The sequence below is a fragment of the Artemia sp. Qi Xiang Cuo genome, chromosome 2 (assembly GCF_049724085.1).
Source record: "Artemia sp. Qi Xiang Cuo chromosome 2, ASM4972408v1, whole genome shotgun sequence".
NCBI classification, from domain to species: domain Eukaryota; kingdom Metazoa; phylum Arthropoda; class Branchiopoda; order Anostraca; family Artemiidae; genus Artemia; species Artemia sp. Qi Xiang Cuo.
In genome coordinates this window covers 95,490,433-95,507,674 of record NC_142795.1, presented here as the reverse complement: position 1 = coordinate 95,507,674, position 17,242 = coordinate 95,490,433, and the positions used below count along the sequence as shown (strand labels likewise).

Here is a 17,242-nt window from a genome sequence, read left to right as displayed (position 1 = left end):
GAGAGAGAGAGAGAGAGAGAGAGAGAGAGAGAGAGAGAGAGAGAGAGAGAGAGAGAGAGAGAGAGAGAGAGAACCGTGTTTTGGAATAGAAAAATACTCCTATACTATTTGAGGTATCTTTGACAAGGGAAGATATAGTCCATGGGAAGTACAACCCGAAGTGCAAAAATATTGAATAGGAAAGAAGGAAAGTAAAAACAACAAAAAAAGGCCAAAGATGTCAAATCACATGCAATTCAATTCTTAATTTGAAAACAAATAATTTGATTTGATACAAAGCCTCGCCCCTCCCTCTTGAAACGCCCCTGCTATGAGAGTGTTTATTAGCTGTATATATAAAGAGCATTCAGTTATTACGACTCAGAGACAAGCAGTTGGGTTTCATGATGCAGGTCTAATTAAGTAAATAAATTAAGTTGGTCCTACTTCCCCAGTCCTACTTCTTAACAGACGAATTGCAAAAAAGAAGCACAAAATCAAAACATGCCAAATCTCTTATAATTCGGTTCATAATTTTCAACTTAAAAGTACCAGTTTGAATTTCAGGGCAATAAACGATAACTAATAAAGTAATAAAGTAGAAATTTCTATCTGCAGGAGCTTTTGTAATTCTCGGAACCTGAAAATAAAAGAGAAAACAATGAACTGAACATACGATAGCAATCGGAATAAATAAAAAATAAATATTATGGCACTATATTAGCCCTATTTTGGGGCACCAAATCAATGTGGCTTCCTGAGGACGAGGAACTTCATCAGATAACTAAACCCTAAGTTGCTAAGTTTCTTAGTTTCAATCGCCTCAAAAATTTGAAGCTTCACTGGGAAATCATAGAAGTCTAGATCAAGTTTCTTTGCTTTAGGAATAACAAATCATTTGTAGGGGAGTGTTAGCGGCACCAAAGTAAACTCCTTTTCTTGGAATTCACTTATAAATAAAAAATAAATAAATAAGAGATGGAAGGTTTTTCATGAAGCAAACATATCCTTAGTACGTTGATAACATTATTAATCAAACAGTTCGTTGTAACGAACTGTACGTAAGAAGCAAAACTCTAAAAAACTTAATTTTGATAACAATTGATACATCATAAAGAAATGCTTTTTTGGTAACTCCAAATATATAAAATTTATTACGTTTATACCGACCAAAAGGTACGAATCGGAAAAAATTACCAGATTTTCTAAAAAGGGGGGAAATAATTCCATAAAATCAAACGATCATAATCATCAAAATCAAGCGAAGTAAATCAAGCAAAATCACACCATTAGATTCAGCATATAAGAAAACCCTCCTGTCGAGGTATCAAGCACTTATCTAAGAAAATGTGGAATTTCGTATTTTTTGCCAAAACAAAGATCACAGAAACGTGTTTATTATTTCCAGGGGTGATTTTATCGAATGAATGATTCTAAAACGTCACGAGATGGTTCAATCGAACAGAAATCAAAAGTTCTAGCGCTTTTATTAGTGACAAAAAAAATTGCAGCAATGCCCTATGCCCCTTATTTCTCCAAAGATGTCCGATCAAAATTTCGAGATAGCCATTCGATTCAACATAGTTGAAAAGTCCAATAACTATGCCTCTGGGAATGACATGACCCTTCACAATCCCTGGGAAAAGTGATATAAAAAATACAATTTGTCCATTGGTTACATATAGTATCTGTTATTGGCAAATATTCCGAATTTTGGAAGGGGGGGGGGATTTTCCACGGGAAATTTTTTTCAGGTGGAGGAGTTTCTAGAAGGTATTTTACACGGAGGGGGGGGGATGTTTCCCGGCATCGTTTGAAAAATGGTCAGAAATTAATTTGGTTAATTCTAGGAAGAGTCTTTTGATTTCTGGAGTTGGGACCTTGGAAAGACAGGGTGAGGGGTGAAATTATCTAGGATGTTATTAGATGGGGAAAGGGGCATTGCAACGGTGACTATTTGAAACTCTGACAACTTGCAACTTCAACTATGACTACTCTTACTTGCGACTATTTTTTAGAAATACTGAGGGGGTTATCGAATAAAATCAAAACAATATATGCAAGCTGGTTGTCAAAAGAGTCGATCAGAAATATAGCAGGGGTGGCTGAGAGCATTAAGTTGAAACTTTCAGGAAATGTTCAAGAAATGTTCAAAAATGATCAGAGGGCAGGCGGCCCTCCTCCGCTTGTCCTGATTAGATGCTCCCTTCCCAGCAGTAATCAAAATTTTATAAAAAGACAATTTTTCCATTCATATAATCATATAAATAGTCAAACCTTCTAATAACTATGGTTCCACGCATGCCAAACCCCCCACAGCCCCCAGGGCGAGGGCCGTAAATTATGCATTTTTCCCATAGTTTCTATACATCATTTATATATCGTTTTCTTTTTTTTTATTAACAAATAGGTCACAAAAAACACAACAGCTAAATCTTCATATAACACTAACAAGAACAAACATTACCCCATTACATTCACAATAAGTCCCGACGCAAATTAGCGTGTTTGGGATAACCCAAAAAAACACAAACAACTATTAACACACTTTATTGGAAAAAAAAATCTCTTATTCCTCTACCTCCCCAACACCTGAAGAACAATTAACCAACAATTCTAAATTTAATGTGTGTACAAAGAGTTCGAATGAATCCCACACTCATAATCAATAATTCATCACAATTTCCAACACATACCGACACTCACCCAATCACAAAACATATGAAACAAAATTTCTTTTAACAACACAAAAGCATAAACTCACTCCGAAATCAATAAATCAATCAATACATCCCTAGAATATTAATTAAAAAAAATACATCGTAAATAAACAAAAAATTCTTCAAGGGTCTTCTTACCTTTACTTGTGCTGAAAGTCTGTTCCAGACTTCAGGGTCTATATACTACTACTACTACTACTAATAACAACTCACCACCGCACCACGCCACCTGAGGCCAACACAGCTACGCATGCTCCTCCTCCATCCCAACCCATTCAAAGTTTCCCTTCTTTACACCCTCCCAAGAAGTTCCTATTTCCTTTAAATCTTTTTTTACGACATCCTCCCACCCCACACGCGAACGATCTCCTTTCCGTTAAGCCCTAGATAGCTGGCAGAAAAGGACATTCTTTGGCAGTCTGTTATTCTTCACGTGCAGAACGTGCCCTAGCCATCTCAACCTTTATTTCATTATACCCTTAAAAAGCGGGATTGAACCAAATTTTTCGTACAGCCCGTTTGAAATATTGTTTGAAATACGGTCATTCAGCTGGGTACCCAGAACAATCCGTAGGCAATTTTTCTGGAAAACATCTAGCAAATCTTTATCGGCTTTTTGAAGTGCCCATGCTTCAGAGTCATATTTGACTACTGTCACCACTGTAGCTTCTAATATTCTAATCTTGGTTTGCAGACTTATCTTCCTATTCTTCCAAACTGTTTTTAATTGTGAATTGGGCGCTTTTCTGAGCGCCCAAGCTTCAGAGCCACATTTGAACACTGTCATCACTGTAGCTTCCAATATTCTAATATATATATATATCTAACTAAGGTAGTTATGTGACTAACTAATATATATAATATACATCTGGTAGGATTAGGAACTTAACGTAGGCTTTGAACTGCAATAGTTCCAAAGTAAATATTACATCACTTCTCTCAGCGGTACAACATTCTGAAAATCTCAAGTTTTGAGGCGGTGTTGAAGTCAGACTCCAGACAGTGGGTGGAAAATTTAGTGGGACTTCCTTGCACTTCGTCATGGGAGGTCTGGCTACCAACAAAATACGGAGAAGTATCAAATATCCAAAATCCAGTTGCCAAAGTTCCCCCTATGGCAACGTAGCATCAACTTATGGTTATCATAAGAAGACTGAAAAAGAATCCCCAGTACATGTAGTCAGGTCCATTTAAATATTTGGCCTATAGTGCAATTTTAACTTACTCGCTATAATGATCAAAACAAAATAAAAACATTGCTGTTGCAAAAGAGTTAATAAAAACTAAGGCCAACCTGCTTGACTAGGTAGATTATGAGGATCAGAGTAAGGTGTGGGTATCTTCAATTTATGTTTATCATGCGCCATCTGATCCCTCGAAGAATGTTGCCCTTGTGGATACGAACGCTAAAAGTGATAAATCAAATTTATTACGAATTCCTTTACTAGGATAAATTAACAAATTTGGTCCAGAAGAAAAGAAAATTGCAAAGAAAAAGTGGCATTCTTTCCTACATTCGAAAACTTTTTCAAGGCTGGCCTCTCCTAGAATATGCTCAGTAGTATATGGTTGTTATAAAAAATCTCTAAAAAATCTCAAAATTTCAAACTTAAAATATGATCATAATTTTAAGAGCTCTGTAGTTTATTGCAAGGGTTAAAACAAGAAAACTCAATCGGTGAAAATCATCATACTAATAGAGCGGTTTAATATTAGTACATATTTTCTGAAGTGTTGCTTGGTGTCAGAGGAACTGAAACATTATCGCCCAAATACTTACCTAAATACCAAAATCTTAAGAACTAAATAATAACTACTGCTTCTACTACTACTACTACCGTTACTACTTAAAACTTTCTGCAGCACCGAGTCAACTTAGGATAACAGTTGCGCAAGCTCCTTCTTAATTTTATCTATTCAAGGCCTTCCTCTTTATCCCCTCCAAAAAGTTCCGATTTTCTTTAATTTCTTCCCTACAACCTCTTCTCACTCTATCTAGGGATGACCTGTTTTTTGTTCAGCCCTAGATGGATGGCCGGAAAAGACAATTTTTCACAATGTGTCATCTTTCATCCACAGAACGTGTCCTAGTCATCTTAACCTTTATCTTATTATAGCCCTAGAAAGTGGAATAGAACGATTGCAGAAATTACTAATTTACACAGCAGTATAATATACATAATTTTGTTACTCTTCCCATACTCTCAAAAACAGTTATTATGAAGCTAAAGGTATAGTGTCACATTGGCAGAATGATATTTTAGGGACCATTGAGCTCAAAATTAAATGCTCAATTCTTATAATTTATGTATCATAAGACTATATGCTGTTTTTCATGGGATATAGCTTTGTGATACGTAGGTGGTCAAACCGACAAATATGTCAACCCATAAAATAGATTCTTAGCCATGTACTTGAAATAAACTGTCTTGAAAGTAAAGCGTAGTGATTACATATTTAACATTAAAGATCAATGAAGTAAAAGTTAAAATATTTCGTAGACGGCAGTGCCTTCCCGTTTATAAACTAAATTGAAATTTAGAACAAAGTTATATGGAAAAAGGATAATATAGAATAAAGTCAGTGACTTTTCTGGTTTCATGAGCGTAGCTAGTAATTATATATGTGAGTATTAATTACACCCATGTATATATATATATATATATATATATATATATATATATATATATATATATATATATATATATGTATATTAGTTAGTCTGTTTTAGTTGTATGGATATTTTTATTTATATTGTTTTAGTTTTAGATTCTAGTTGGTTTTTTTTTTTTTTTTTTTTTTTTTTTTTTTTTTTTTTTTTTTTTTACGCTGAAGACGCCTTGATCTATACGGGCGAAATATTCATTTGATTCTTGTTCTTTTTGTTTCATTGGGCCATAGATCCGTTTGTCGTTTCCAGAATCATTTTTTTTAAATATAGAAACAGACACGTAATTATTCGTACTATAATTTCGTTTTAGAATTTATAGAAAATACCCAAGACGTCTTAAAACATTCAAAAAAATTTAATAAGATTCCACGCAGTGGAATTCTCGTTAGCAACCGGGAGAGTTCTATTTCAGGAAGGTTTTGAAACTCCTTCCACTATATTTAACATCCGAGAACCTTAGTCAATGAAAGAAAAAAGAAAGGAAAACTAGGCTAAACAGATAAAAAAAATTAAAATAACATGGAAAAACATACTTGGAATATGTATACATAAAAAGTTAAGCGGCAAATTGAATTAAAAAGCAAAAAAAAAAGATCGAATATTTTTTATTCGCGTCAGGAAGTTTTTGTCAACAAAGAAAAATAATAGGAAAAGAAAACAATACTAGAGGGCTAAAACGTACTAGAGGGCTAAAACGCACTAGGAAACAATATGTGAAAACAAAAAGATTAAGCTGGTTTTGTATTAAATCAGGAGTTAAGCAGGGTTGTGTTCTATCCCCCTTTGTATGGATTATTTTCATGGACTTTGTTTTAAGGAGCACAGGAAAGGCAATGGGAGACCACGGAATCAAATGGGGAGGAAAAAGTCTCCTGGACTTGGATTATGCTAATGATTTAAGCATCCTAGATGAAAGTGTGGGCGAAATGAATAAACTTTTAGAGGTTTGCGGGTTCAGGGTGCTAGAATTGGTTTGGAAATTAAGGTTAAGAAGACTAAGTCACTAAGGCTAGGAATAAGTGAAGAAGAAAAGGTGACGTTGGGTAACGAAAAGATTGATCAGGTGGGCAGCTTCACTTACCTTGGTAGTATTATTAGTAAAGATGGTGGGAGCAGTGAAGATGTTAAAAGTAGAATTGCCAAGGCTCAGGGTGTTTTTTCACAATAAAAAAAAAGTCTGGAAGAATAGGAAGATAAGTCCGCAAACCAAGATTAGAATATTAGAAGCTACAGTGATGACAGTGGTCAAATATGGCTCTGAAGCACGGACGCTCCAAAAAGCGGACGAAGATTTGCTATATGTTTTCCAAAGAAACTGCTTTAAGACCGTTTTGGGTACTCGGCTAACTAACGGTATCCCAAACAATAGGCTAAACGAAAAATGTTTTGCTATACTACTCTCTATGGTTATAATGAAAGGAAGTTCGAGTTGGTTGGGGCAAGTTGTGCGGATGAAGGATGACAGATGGCCGAAGATTGTTCTTTTCGGCCAACCGTCTAGGGCTAAACGGAAAGCAGGTCGTCCCCGTCTGGGGTGGGAGGACGTCACAAAGAAATATTTAAAGGAAATGGAAACTTAATGGGCGGATGTAAAAGGGAGGCTTTGAATGGATTGGGGTGGAGGAGGAGCGTGCGTAGCTGTGTTGGCCTCAGGCGGCTTGGTGCTGCAGTGAGTTGTTAGTAGTAGTAGTAGTAGTTATCTCATTCTTGCTCTTGATCAAATAGTATCCGTTTCTTATATGTTTCTATGTTTTGCATTTATTTCATACCTAGATTAGAATAGATTTATTTTATTTGAGCAGATTTTTTTTTAATTTCAGCGTCAAAGCAGCGAGGACCAAATACATTTTTAGACAAAACCTTCTGTCACTGAAAAATTTAGGTATATTTTTTTAGATTTTTGGTTAACAAGGACAAAAATATCAAGCATCAAGTCATGTACGAATTATTGAAAATAAATCTCAGCTCCCTCTCCCCTGCTCAGGCAGAATTCCCGCCACCCCCAACAAATCCGTTTGAAAAGGTCACATGTTTTATAAGCGTTTGAAACAAACTGGGATGTATTACTTAAGAAAAAGTGACTTCCGAGACAAAGGTTCCAGAAATAGCTCTTGAAATTAAATTTTTCTAGCACTCAAAAACTTTGAATTTTAAATGTTCATTTTTGAAGTTTTTCGGTTGAATTATTAAATAGCCAAACGTTTCTTAGAGCCCAACATTTTTAAGTTTTCAAAATATTTTGGAGTTTTTATTGAATTTGTTCAAACAACCATATTATTAGAATTGTGGGACTAAAAAAAGAATAATCACGTTTTTGGCTAAGCCATGGAGTTTACTGATTCTCTAGGCAAGAATTAGTTCACCAGATATTAACATTAGTTGACTGATCTTTGATTAATTAGTTGATTGGTTTTTAATTAATTAGTTGATCGGTTTTTAATTGGTCGAATGGGACAGAATAGGACTATTCTGGAACATCGAAGCCTCTCAGGGGGATAACACTTAACCAAATTTTAAGCTTTTATTTTCCCAGTCCAACTTACTTTAAAGAGTCTTAATGCGTAGTGATATATTAAGCAAACTGCTATGGACGTGCCGGTATGACAATATTGAACCCTAAAAGACCAAATTAAGGAGACATATTCGATCCTCGTCATTCTCATGTTTCCTAAAGTGCATTTTAGAACAGATCCTAGACCACGCGAGGTTCCGAGGCTAAGCAAATTTCCAATCCCTGATCTTTCATGAAATCACAAGAACCATATATTTTTCATTCTAAATTAAAACCGAAATTCAAACTGAAAAGAACCCAAAACCTCATTTTGAGGCATGCACAGTGGTGCATCCAAAGGCGAGGAAAATGGGTAGGTTACAAGGTTTGCGCCCCCCACCCAGATTATTTCTTCAACTTATTAATTGGCCGTAAAAAATACCGGTAAAGAGACTATTTCTTCTAGATACTGAAATATATTTTCCGACTCACCAATTTGCCTTAAAAATGCAAGTAAAAAGACCCTTAACAGCCCCCCCCCCCTTCTCCAAAACAAATTTTTTATACAGCCCTGGGCATGCCTACCTTCATTTCACCTTGATAGGACATTGAGTTATTGTAGCTCTGCATTGATGTATAGGATGATAGTCCTGAAGTGACTGTTGAGCTACGAGAAAAATTTAGTGCAGTCTCCGGTCTCTCCGACGTATAAGGTTGATAAGACAACTGATCACTCATGTCACCTGAAAAGTCAGAAATTTTGTCAAAAAAATTCTTGTAATAAACACAACATTCCGAAAAGTTTCCAGGTAGGGTTGAACATATAAGCATTTTCCCAAAAAAAGTCACGTTTGAAGAATTTCAAATCTCATTTTGATAGCAAGGAGCCACAACCTGATTTTTACTTTTCTTTCAAGCAAAATTTTCGGCGGTTGATAATTTAGTGATATCCTGCAAGTACCGGCAAACAGCTGATCCAACATTTTAAGTGGTAAAACGAACGAGAACAGAAGACTTATCCAGAGATAGCTTCCGAAATAGGAACTACCAATAGTATTTTGCAACCCCCATCAGAGCTGTTACCTTGGAACGTGTATTGTGATGAAGCAGAAATTCAACCAAGATGCGGAAGTATTCTATGATCCTTTTTTTAATGTTTAATATCCAGTTTTGATAAATAGTCAAGAATTGCACATAGGATAAAAAAAAAAAAAAAAAAAAAATCAAATTTGGATTTTAAAGGACCTCAAGCCTTTTCCAGGTTAGGTATTCCTCAACCTATTGGCATCAAGCCATTCCTTCAGTATTATAACATTGTCGTATATTTATTTTCTTGGGATGTCGGAGACACACTCTACGCATAAGACACTAGATTTGAATAAGCATATTCTATTTTTTTTTAACATCATTAAATTAACATAGAATCCTAACCTAACTAAAAAGTTTACCAAACATAGTTGCATCCAAACATACTTTCATCCATCACATATTCGAACAGAGCACTGTGAGGCAGCTATATAATATCATTTGTCAAAATTTTTTTCATTAACTTCCATCTGGTTCAAATTCTTGAAAAAACACCAAATATATTCCCTCCAAAAACACTTAATTCGACTCAAACAAAAAAATTACGCACTCTCAAGTTGAAACATGCATCATTCGTTCAAACAGCTAGGGCAACAATAAATCTGGTCACCATACATATTGATTCAATAATTCTAGGGCCTTTAATGCTAATTCATTCAACATGTTCTTAACTTTTGACAAAACTAATTCGTACCCTCTATTTCTTTCGTGTTAGGTGACGATTTATTCCAATCACAAAACGTGTTCAAATTTATTTCTTCAGATAATCAAGAACCAACTTACCAATCCGATTGAGTTGACCATGCAGAGAGTCCTGAAATAAACGTTGGTGAGAACTTGCAGACCCGCTGTCAGTCTTCCTGTCATCTTTTCTATTCTCTCCATGGAAGTCTGTATCTTTTTGATTAAAGTATTGAGCAGCAGAATAAGAAGGAATATCACTAGGTTTTATTGGAAAACCATTTGATTCTCCACTTTTTTTGTTATTATCAGTTACTGCTCTGCTACTAATGTCCCGGTCCTTAGACCTTGGTGATATGCTTAAACTACTAGGGTGTGTGGGACGATTTATAGATGGTTTAACATCCAGTTCAGATGGAATATAGCTACTACGATGATTTTTCAGAAAATCAAGATAGGCTTTTTGATTTGGATCAGAATAATACATCTCAGATGATTCTGATTTTTGATACTGGAGTGCTTTATGTTTCTTTGATGAGAAACTGGGAATTCTTTCATCAGTTTCCTTTTGCATTTTGTGATTAACACTTCTATGTCCTTTTGCATCATGTTGACCATTGTTGCACTTCTGTGTCTTATTATCCCGAATAACATTTTCGGTTAGTTCAAACATTTTCCCAAAAATATCATTCATCTTCTCGTCATCGATAGTTTCACCGGTGTCATGTTTCATATTTGTGCTGGGGGGTGTAACTGTCACTTTAGGATTTGAAGTATTCTTGTAATCGGACGTTTTCCCAGCATTAGGATGGTTGTTTTCTTCATTGGTTTGGGATAACTTTTTATTATCACCAAAGTCATGAATCTCTGAGTCTTTAGCTTTTTGAGAAATTTCAGAAAGATCATTGAAGACCCAAGAAAGATCAAGCTGGTCTTGTTCTTCACTGACTCGTGTTTCATCTTCAGAAGAAGATACTGGTTCATAATTTTCAATGTCCTTCACAGCTAGCTTCTCTTCAGGAACGGCATCCAAACGCTGGTTAATGTCCTTCTCTTGAAAAGATACTTGCTCTGCCTCACTTGCATATCCATAAGTAGGACTCATGAGTGGCAGAATACTTTCAAGTGCTTTTTCTGCTTCTGTATGCAACTTGAAGGTAGACTTAGGGGCAGGCTTATGTTCCATATTTATAACTTCAGTCTGCCTTTCTTTCAGCTGTTTTACAGCTTTTGGTTTTGGAGATCGAATTTTAGGTTGCCTGGCAGACTCTGATGTGTTTTCAACCCTGACAACAGTGGCTCTGTAATTATCTTGTGAAATAGAAGGGGCAACAGGTGGTTTGGGTGAATTTTGTGGGGCTTTGTTGGGTGATTCTGATCTATGTGAGGGTGAACTTTTCATCTGACTATTTTCTGGGATTTTTACAGTTGAGACCGTGATCCTTGGCCTGTCTTGCGCATACCTTTTATGTTCGGAAATTTCGACAGAATCAGTTCGTGCCCGTTTCAGGCTTACACTTTGATTTTTTTCTGGTGCTTCTTCTTCTTTTTCCGCCAAAATCTTCATTTCAATTCTCTTAGACACATCCCAATTAGAAACTTTACTTTCCCTTGATACTTCCGTCAGTTTTGACGAGGACATACTTTTCTTGGAAACAACAGCTTTCGATTTCTTCACAAGCTTAGGAATAGGTGAAACTACTTTCGGAGGCTTTGTTGGCCTTATGAGGGTGGCAGATAAACGTGCATGATCACTCTTTCTTTCTTCTGCCGTTAGCTTTCTTCCAGATCTGCAAAAATGAAGACTATTATTAATTTAGATTATATGTGATGATTGAAGTTATCAATAAGCGAGACAATTTTGATAAATATGTTTAAAGATTTATTTTAAAGCAGCTTAATACCAGCACGCAGCACGCAGAACTAGATTTTGCCACCAATATCCAATTTTTATGGACAATTTATGATCGTTGGTATTATTTTTATGTAATTATTCAAGATTTCTTATCATTAAAACTAAAGATAAAGAAACAATGATACTTAAAATTTCAGTTTCTTTATTCAATCTCTGACCGTAGTTCTAGAAAATCCGTCTTTCCCTAAGTGGAAGAGTTCCCACGATCAATTCCTCCCGCGGAAAATTCCTCCCACGTAAAATTCCCCTTGACAATTCCCCCCTCGCTGAACATTCCACCCAGAAAATTTTCAGCTGACAATCTCTCCTGGAACCCAGGTGGTGGTCCGGGTTTGGCCCTCCCCCGCCTGAAATATTTCTCCGACTTGTAAACTGGTTGCAAAAAAGGTAAAAAAAACATTACCCACACCCCAAAAAATTCTTTTGATAAGCCCCTTGACCAAAAATTCTTTTGGCATCCCCGGCCTGAACCGATAAATTTTGGATATAGCCTTGAGTAGCGGTAGTAATTATTTGTAATTGCAGGACTATGTAAACAAACTTTGCATTCAGATTTATAAATGAATGCTTGGCAGAATTCAGCCCAGGTGGTGTCAAATGACGAAAATATAGTGCGGGAGGAAAAAGGTGAGTGGTAAAGTTTAGTTTCAAAATTTAGCAGGAGGGAGGAGCTTGTCAGCTTTTCACATTCAACCTACCCAAAAAGAGCATTTTCAATGAAATTACCCACCCCCGAAAGGTATTTTTAAAATCTAGGGGATGGAGGTGCGACAGATATTTTGGGGGACACATACCACACCCGTTATACCACCAAAATATTATCTGGAGACCGTTACACAAAGTGCATAGGAGGTAAACCCCTTCTTCATTCGTTTGGTACTCCCCCCCCCCTAAAAATTAATTTTAGCACCCCACCTTCCCTGACTAAAAATCCTGGATACAGCTCTGGTTAAAATACCCGATTTTTTAAACATTAATGATATAAGTTATATTTAGAATAAGCAACCAAATACATAAATCGCCAGAAGTCAAACTGATTAAGGCTAAACACCCTTTCTAAACAAAAAAATATTTACACTTGCGAATTGTGATCATCAGGAAAGAAAAGAAAAAATCAATTAATACAAAATTAAATTAGGAAATAAAAGATATATCAATGAAACTAGTGTGACTCAGCCTGGTATAAAGCACGAAATACCAGCATTGAAGCAATAATTTTGATTTATACCGACTGTTTTATCATCACCACCAACATTATTGTGATATTCATCTTGACGGCAAAAGTGGGAGAAAAATCTTATGTGAAGCACTTATTTGCACAAGTCAATTTAAGGAAAGTAGAGGGGGGGGGGGGCAGAAAGCATTTTTTCCAATTCCAGGTGGCCAATTTTATAGTTTTTCAAGTTTTTAAATGAAAGCACCAAAAATAAAACAATATTTTTCGAGATCTATGAGGGGGGGGGATCCCCTCAATGGACCCCAGTGAACCCCAACCTATCGTTGCAAAGATTGCAGATTTCACAGGTGCATGTTTTGGTTGTTCAAAACATTATTTGCTTGTACTAACTTTATACACATCCGGGTCTGATCTCACAAGCCTCTCATTTAAGAGCAAAAACGCTTCCACTAGTATTACTTTTTTCAAATCCATGTAAGGTAAATCCATCTTACTGAATACCGTCCCCCGTCCTCCTTCCTTGATGAAAAAATGCCCCGTTCCATATATTCGGTTTTGTTGAAGAAGGATTAGTTGAATCTACGACCTTTAATGCTGAGAACTCACCTACTAACCTCTCAGCTGAAATTCCCCTCCCCCAAAGCTACCAATATAAAAAAAACCAATACTCACGTTATGTTGTAATGGGATCGTTGAGTGACATCGTAGATGAATTCGGCACAAAAGAATGCTGGTAAAAAAGCAAGTGATACTTCAGTGCGAAGAAACAGCAGAATTGCTTCTTTTGGCTTCAAATCTTTCCGGCTTTTGATTATCTTGAAATGATGAGACTTCAAGAAAATTATCTTGCCTAATAATTCCCTGAAAAAGATGAAGAACATTACGCTATTCATTAAAGTTATAAATTATTTCAAACGAAATTAAACATAAATTATAAAAAGAAGAACATACCCGTGACCTGAAGGTATAAGCTAGCTGGATAAATCCTTAGTAACGTCAATTCACCCCTATTGTAAGTAAGTTGGGGTTAAACTACTATGGACACCCCTAAAAATATTAAGCATAAAAACATCACGGCAATTGTACGCTAAAAAAGAAATTTAACAAAGACTATACTTTAAACTCCCACAAAAGCTATTCCAAAGATATTGCGTCTTAGGCATTATTCAATTGAGTTACTCACGACCAATTCTTACGACTTGATCTATACCAACATTTCAACATGAAGGACTTGCATGAAACAGATTCACTGCTACTTCATCCATCCACCATAGATTTTCCTTTTTCTTTTGTAAGTGGGAAGGTACATTCTCTTTGCTCTTGTAACCTGGTCAATGACTTGTGCTTTCTAGGGATTACCCCATCCACATATTACACTCAGGACATCTATAGCCAAATATACTAGAACCACAACAGCTTTAATTGAATGTTTTTACTTCCTAAGTTAATTTATACAAATACTACTGAATACCACAATATTTAGTTCTCTACACAGTGAGGAATACAGCTAAATGTAACACACATCCACATACTTAAAATCGATTGCATATGTCCTATGTAATGGTACATCCCATTTGAATTACCGGCCCCCACACCCCGCCTAAGAAGCAATCGTTTCTGCACTTTCAATCAGAGGGGGGGGGGGGGTGCCCCCTAAAAATTAAATTCTAGCTTTAGGTAGGTTAATTTTTCAAACTGGTAGTTTGCAAATCTTTCCAACGATTGTTGGCAACATTTTTCATATGTTCCCCACATCAGGATCGCCAAAAGATCAACCGATTTGATCCAGACCACAATATTAACTAGTGAACGGACAACCAGAACAGAACTTTGGGGGAGGGGTTGAGGGAGGATTACAGAGAGGGCTATTTGAAATGCCAATTTATCTCTGTTCCGCAAATGTTATTGCCAAACTAAATAAGGCCCCTTACTGACCAACGTGATATTCGTATACCCTTAGTCTAACTTGTGCACAAGACGAGAAACAGCGGGGAGGGATCCGTCTTCATAGACGTTATCCTGCCATCACCCCAAGAGAAAATAGCGGCCTAAAAATAATAGGCCTGTTCTGGTGCATCCACCTAAAGTAGGCCCTATGATTCCCTTGGGGATTAGCCCTTTCTGGACATAAGGCTAGGTTACTTAATGCTGTGTGCATGGATGGGGGCTAATGAACGTATAAATGAGTTTTGTGCCAGTGAATGTCGAGCCCATCCCCTCCTCCAGATTACAACTATGACGATCTGCCCTAAGAACACCGATTATCATCATTTATCAATATTATAGGAAAACTCAAACTGAGTTGATATGCAGGTTAATAAGGTCCATTGACTCAATGCTCAAATAAAAAAATAAATAAATACGGGTCTTAAAAACTCTCTGAAGTCCCCTCCCCAAGATTGATTCAAACACTTATTGCAAAAGGGTCATTTGTCTTGGAATTTAGATGGGGGAAACATAGTTTTGAAAAAGGGGAAAGCACGAACTTGCTTGAGACACTTGCTTGGATCTAAAAAAAAAAAGATTTTGTAAAACAGATGGCAAAATGGAATCAAGTCTGATTACATTAGATGGGCTCCAACTTAGCCCCTGTTCACAAGCACAGTCCCACTACTGCCCAACGCGGGTACTTCTAGTTGCTAGGTTCCCCTTCTAGCCCGGTTCGCACCTCTAAATAAACCTCGTGATTTGAGCCTCCGCAGAGAACACGATGTTGAAGCTAGAATTAGTGTGGACACTCACTCAACATGGGCAACTAGGTCAGAGGAACCCATTCTCAAACCATTCTCTGGTTCCGGCCCCTGCTTTGATTACAAAAGTGTGCTACCGTTTCCAACCGTTGGGACGAATTTATTATCGAAATGATGAAGTAATCGATGCTTGGTTTCCATAGGAACCACACTTATTTTTATGTACTTACTTAGTGAGATACTTCTTTTTTATTACAAATAATGCAAATAACGTTTTGTTACACTCTTCATTAGGAATAAATGTACCTGTTCACAAGTTTTCGGCTTTTGAACTTTTTCACAGGTTTCGCTAAAAAATTACAAAAAACTATTATGCTATAACAATGAAAGCTGGAAAAACTGGAATTTAAAAAATTTGGTACATAAAGCTAAAATGGAATAATTTGCCAAGCTATTAGAATCTATTTTTTCGTAATATCGAAGACACTAATTATGGCCATAAGAAAGGTATTTTTTCGGTGGGGGGAGGGGGGAATCAAAAGAATGAAAAAGAAGAGTTTGCCTCCCATGGACTTGGTATAAAGATCTAAAAGAAGGTTAAGCCTAAGCTCCTAACTTGAGACCAATAACCCATTACTGCGATTGAGGACGCGCCACTGGCCATACTGTTGGAATCTTTTGCAAGTCAGAAAGAATAGAATTTATTTGTACTAAAAGCCCATAGGCCATGACAAAAAAAAGAAGGAGAAAAAAGAAAAAAAAAACAGCTCTATGATTCATCGCGAGAGAAAGGACTCGTGTAAAACTTCTGACACCCGTAAAACCCTCATCGGCACACCCTCACCAGCCACTGAAAATCAAAATCCCCCCCTACCAAACACTTCATCTCCAATCACTCAGCTCCTCACATTCACACATCAAGGGATATATACTCTCATTTAAACCTCCACACATAGGACAAAAATAAGGACCAGCTTTTGACCTTTCCCTCGCGATAAAATTTTTTCTTTGGCCCAGTGGTAAACTATCAGCCCTCACTTCAATTAATAGCTTTATTTCTTTTTTTCGAACTTACCTTTAAAGATAAAGCTTCACGCCAAATCTCCTTCGACCGACAATAAAGACCCAGTGAATTCGAAAGCGAGCGCTGGGCCTGCCATGCCTCTATTTCCTGGTCCTGTAAAATCCTTTCAACTAATCCACTTGCTTCGTCCCTCATATCCTCAAGCCCTAAATCATCCCACCACAAATGACTTAATCCCACTGATCTAATATACTCTTATCTTGGTACGGCCACCCCCTACCTGAGCCGCTCTTCAATATTTCTAAATAAGCCGCCTTCATCACCCGCAACCTAGGCGCCATTAAAAATTTTTCCCAACGCCTAGCGATGTTAATTAGCCTAGGACTTCTCAAAGAGGACAAACTTAAATCACCTCTAACAGCCAAACTTTTTTATACTTATTTATCCCTAGCCACCTCTTATAATACACTAACTACATATTTCTAGCCTATTTCCCTTCGCATATTACAACGTCATTCGGCCGGTTTTTTCTAAGCTTATCACAGTCAGTGCTAGTCAAAACGGCAAAATTTCTTCCCTACAAAAATATTTTATTACCTTTTCAGGGCAGATGTCAATGTTTCTACAGAGGCTAGCAGGACTCAACCACCCAGTCTTTCTCTTTTTTAAAGTATCCAAGAAATGAAATATTTAGTTTTAGAAAAATTTACACTCAATTCAGAGAGCCTTTCTTTTTTTGCAGCGGGTGGGGGGGGGGAGAGGGAACATTTTAATTAAATTTAAAAGATTATCGCAAGATATAGATTTT

General features: G+C 36.6%; 1 protein-coding gene and 1 non-coding gene across 2 annotated transcripts in view; both read right to left on the bottom strand.

The window, feature by feature from the left end:
- Window positions 1-482: 482 nt before the first annotated feature.
- The window catches only part of yem (yemanuclein), a 102,766-nt gene continuing 86,006 nt past the window's right edge, over window positions 483-17,242 (bottom strand). Inside the window, exons 11-15 of the mRNA XM_089104629.1 lie at window positions 13,393-13,581; window positions 9,731-11,418; window positions 8,447-8,604; window positions 3,994-4,105; window positions 483-619 (exon numbers count right to left, since the gene is read on the bottom strand). Coding sequence (XP_088960755.1) covers window positions 588-619; window positions 3,994-4,105; window positions 8,447-8,604; window positions 9,731-11,418; window positions 13,393-13,581 — 2,179 coding nt within the window. The 3' untranslated portion in view covers window positions 483-587. The remainder of the gene's footprint in view (window positions 620-3,993; window positions 4,106-8,446; window positions 8,605-9,730; window positions 11,419-13,392; window positions 13,582-17,242) is intronic.
- LOC148955851 (signal recognition particle RNA) lies at window positions 15,266-15,557 on the bottom strand. The gene has a single exon (XR_016143753.1).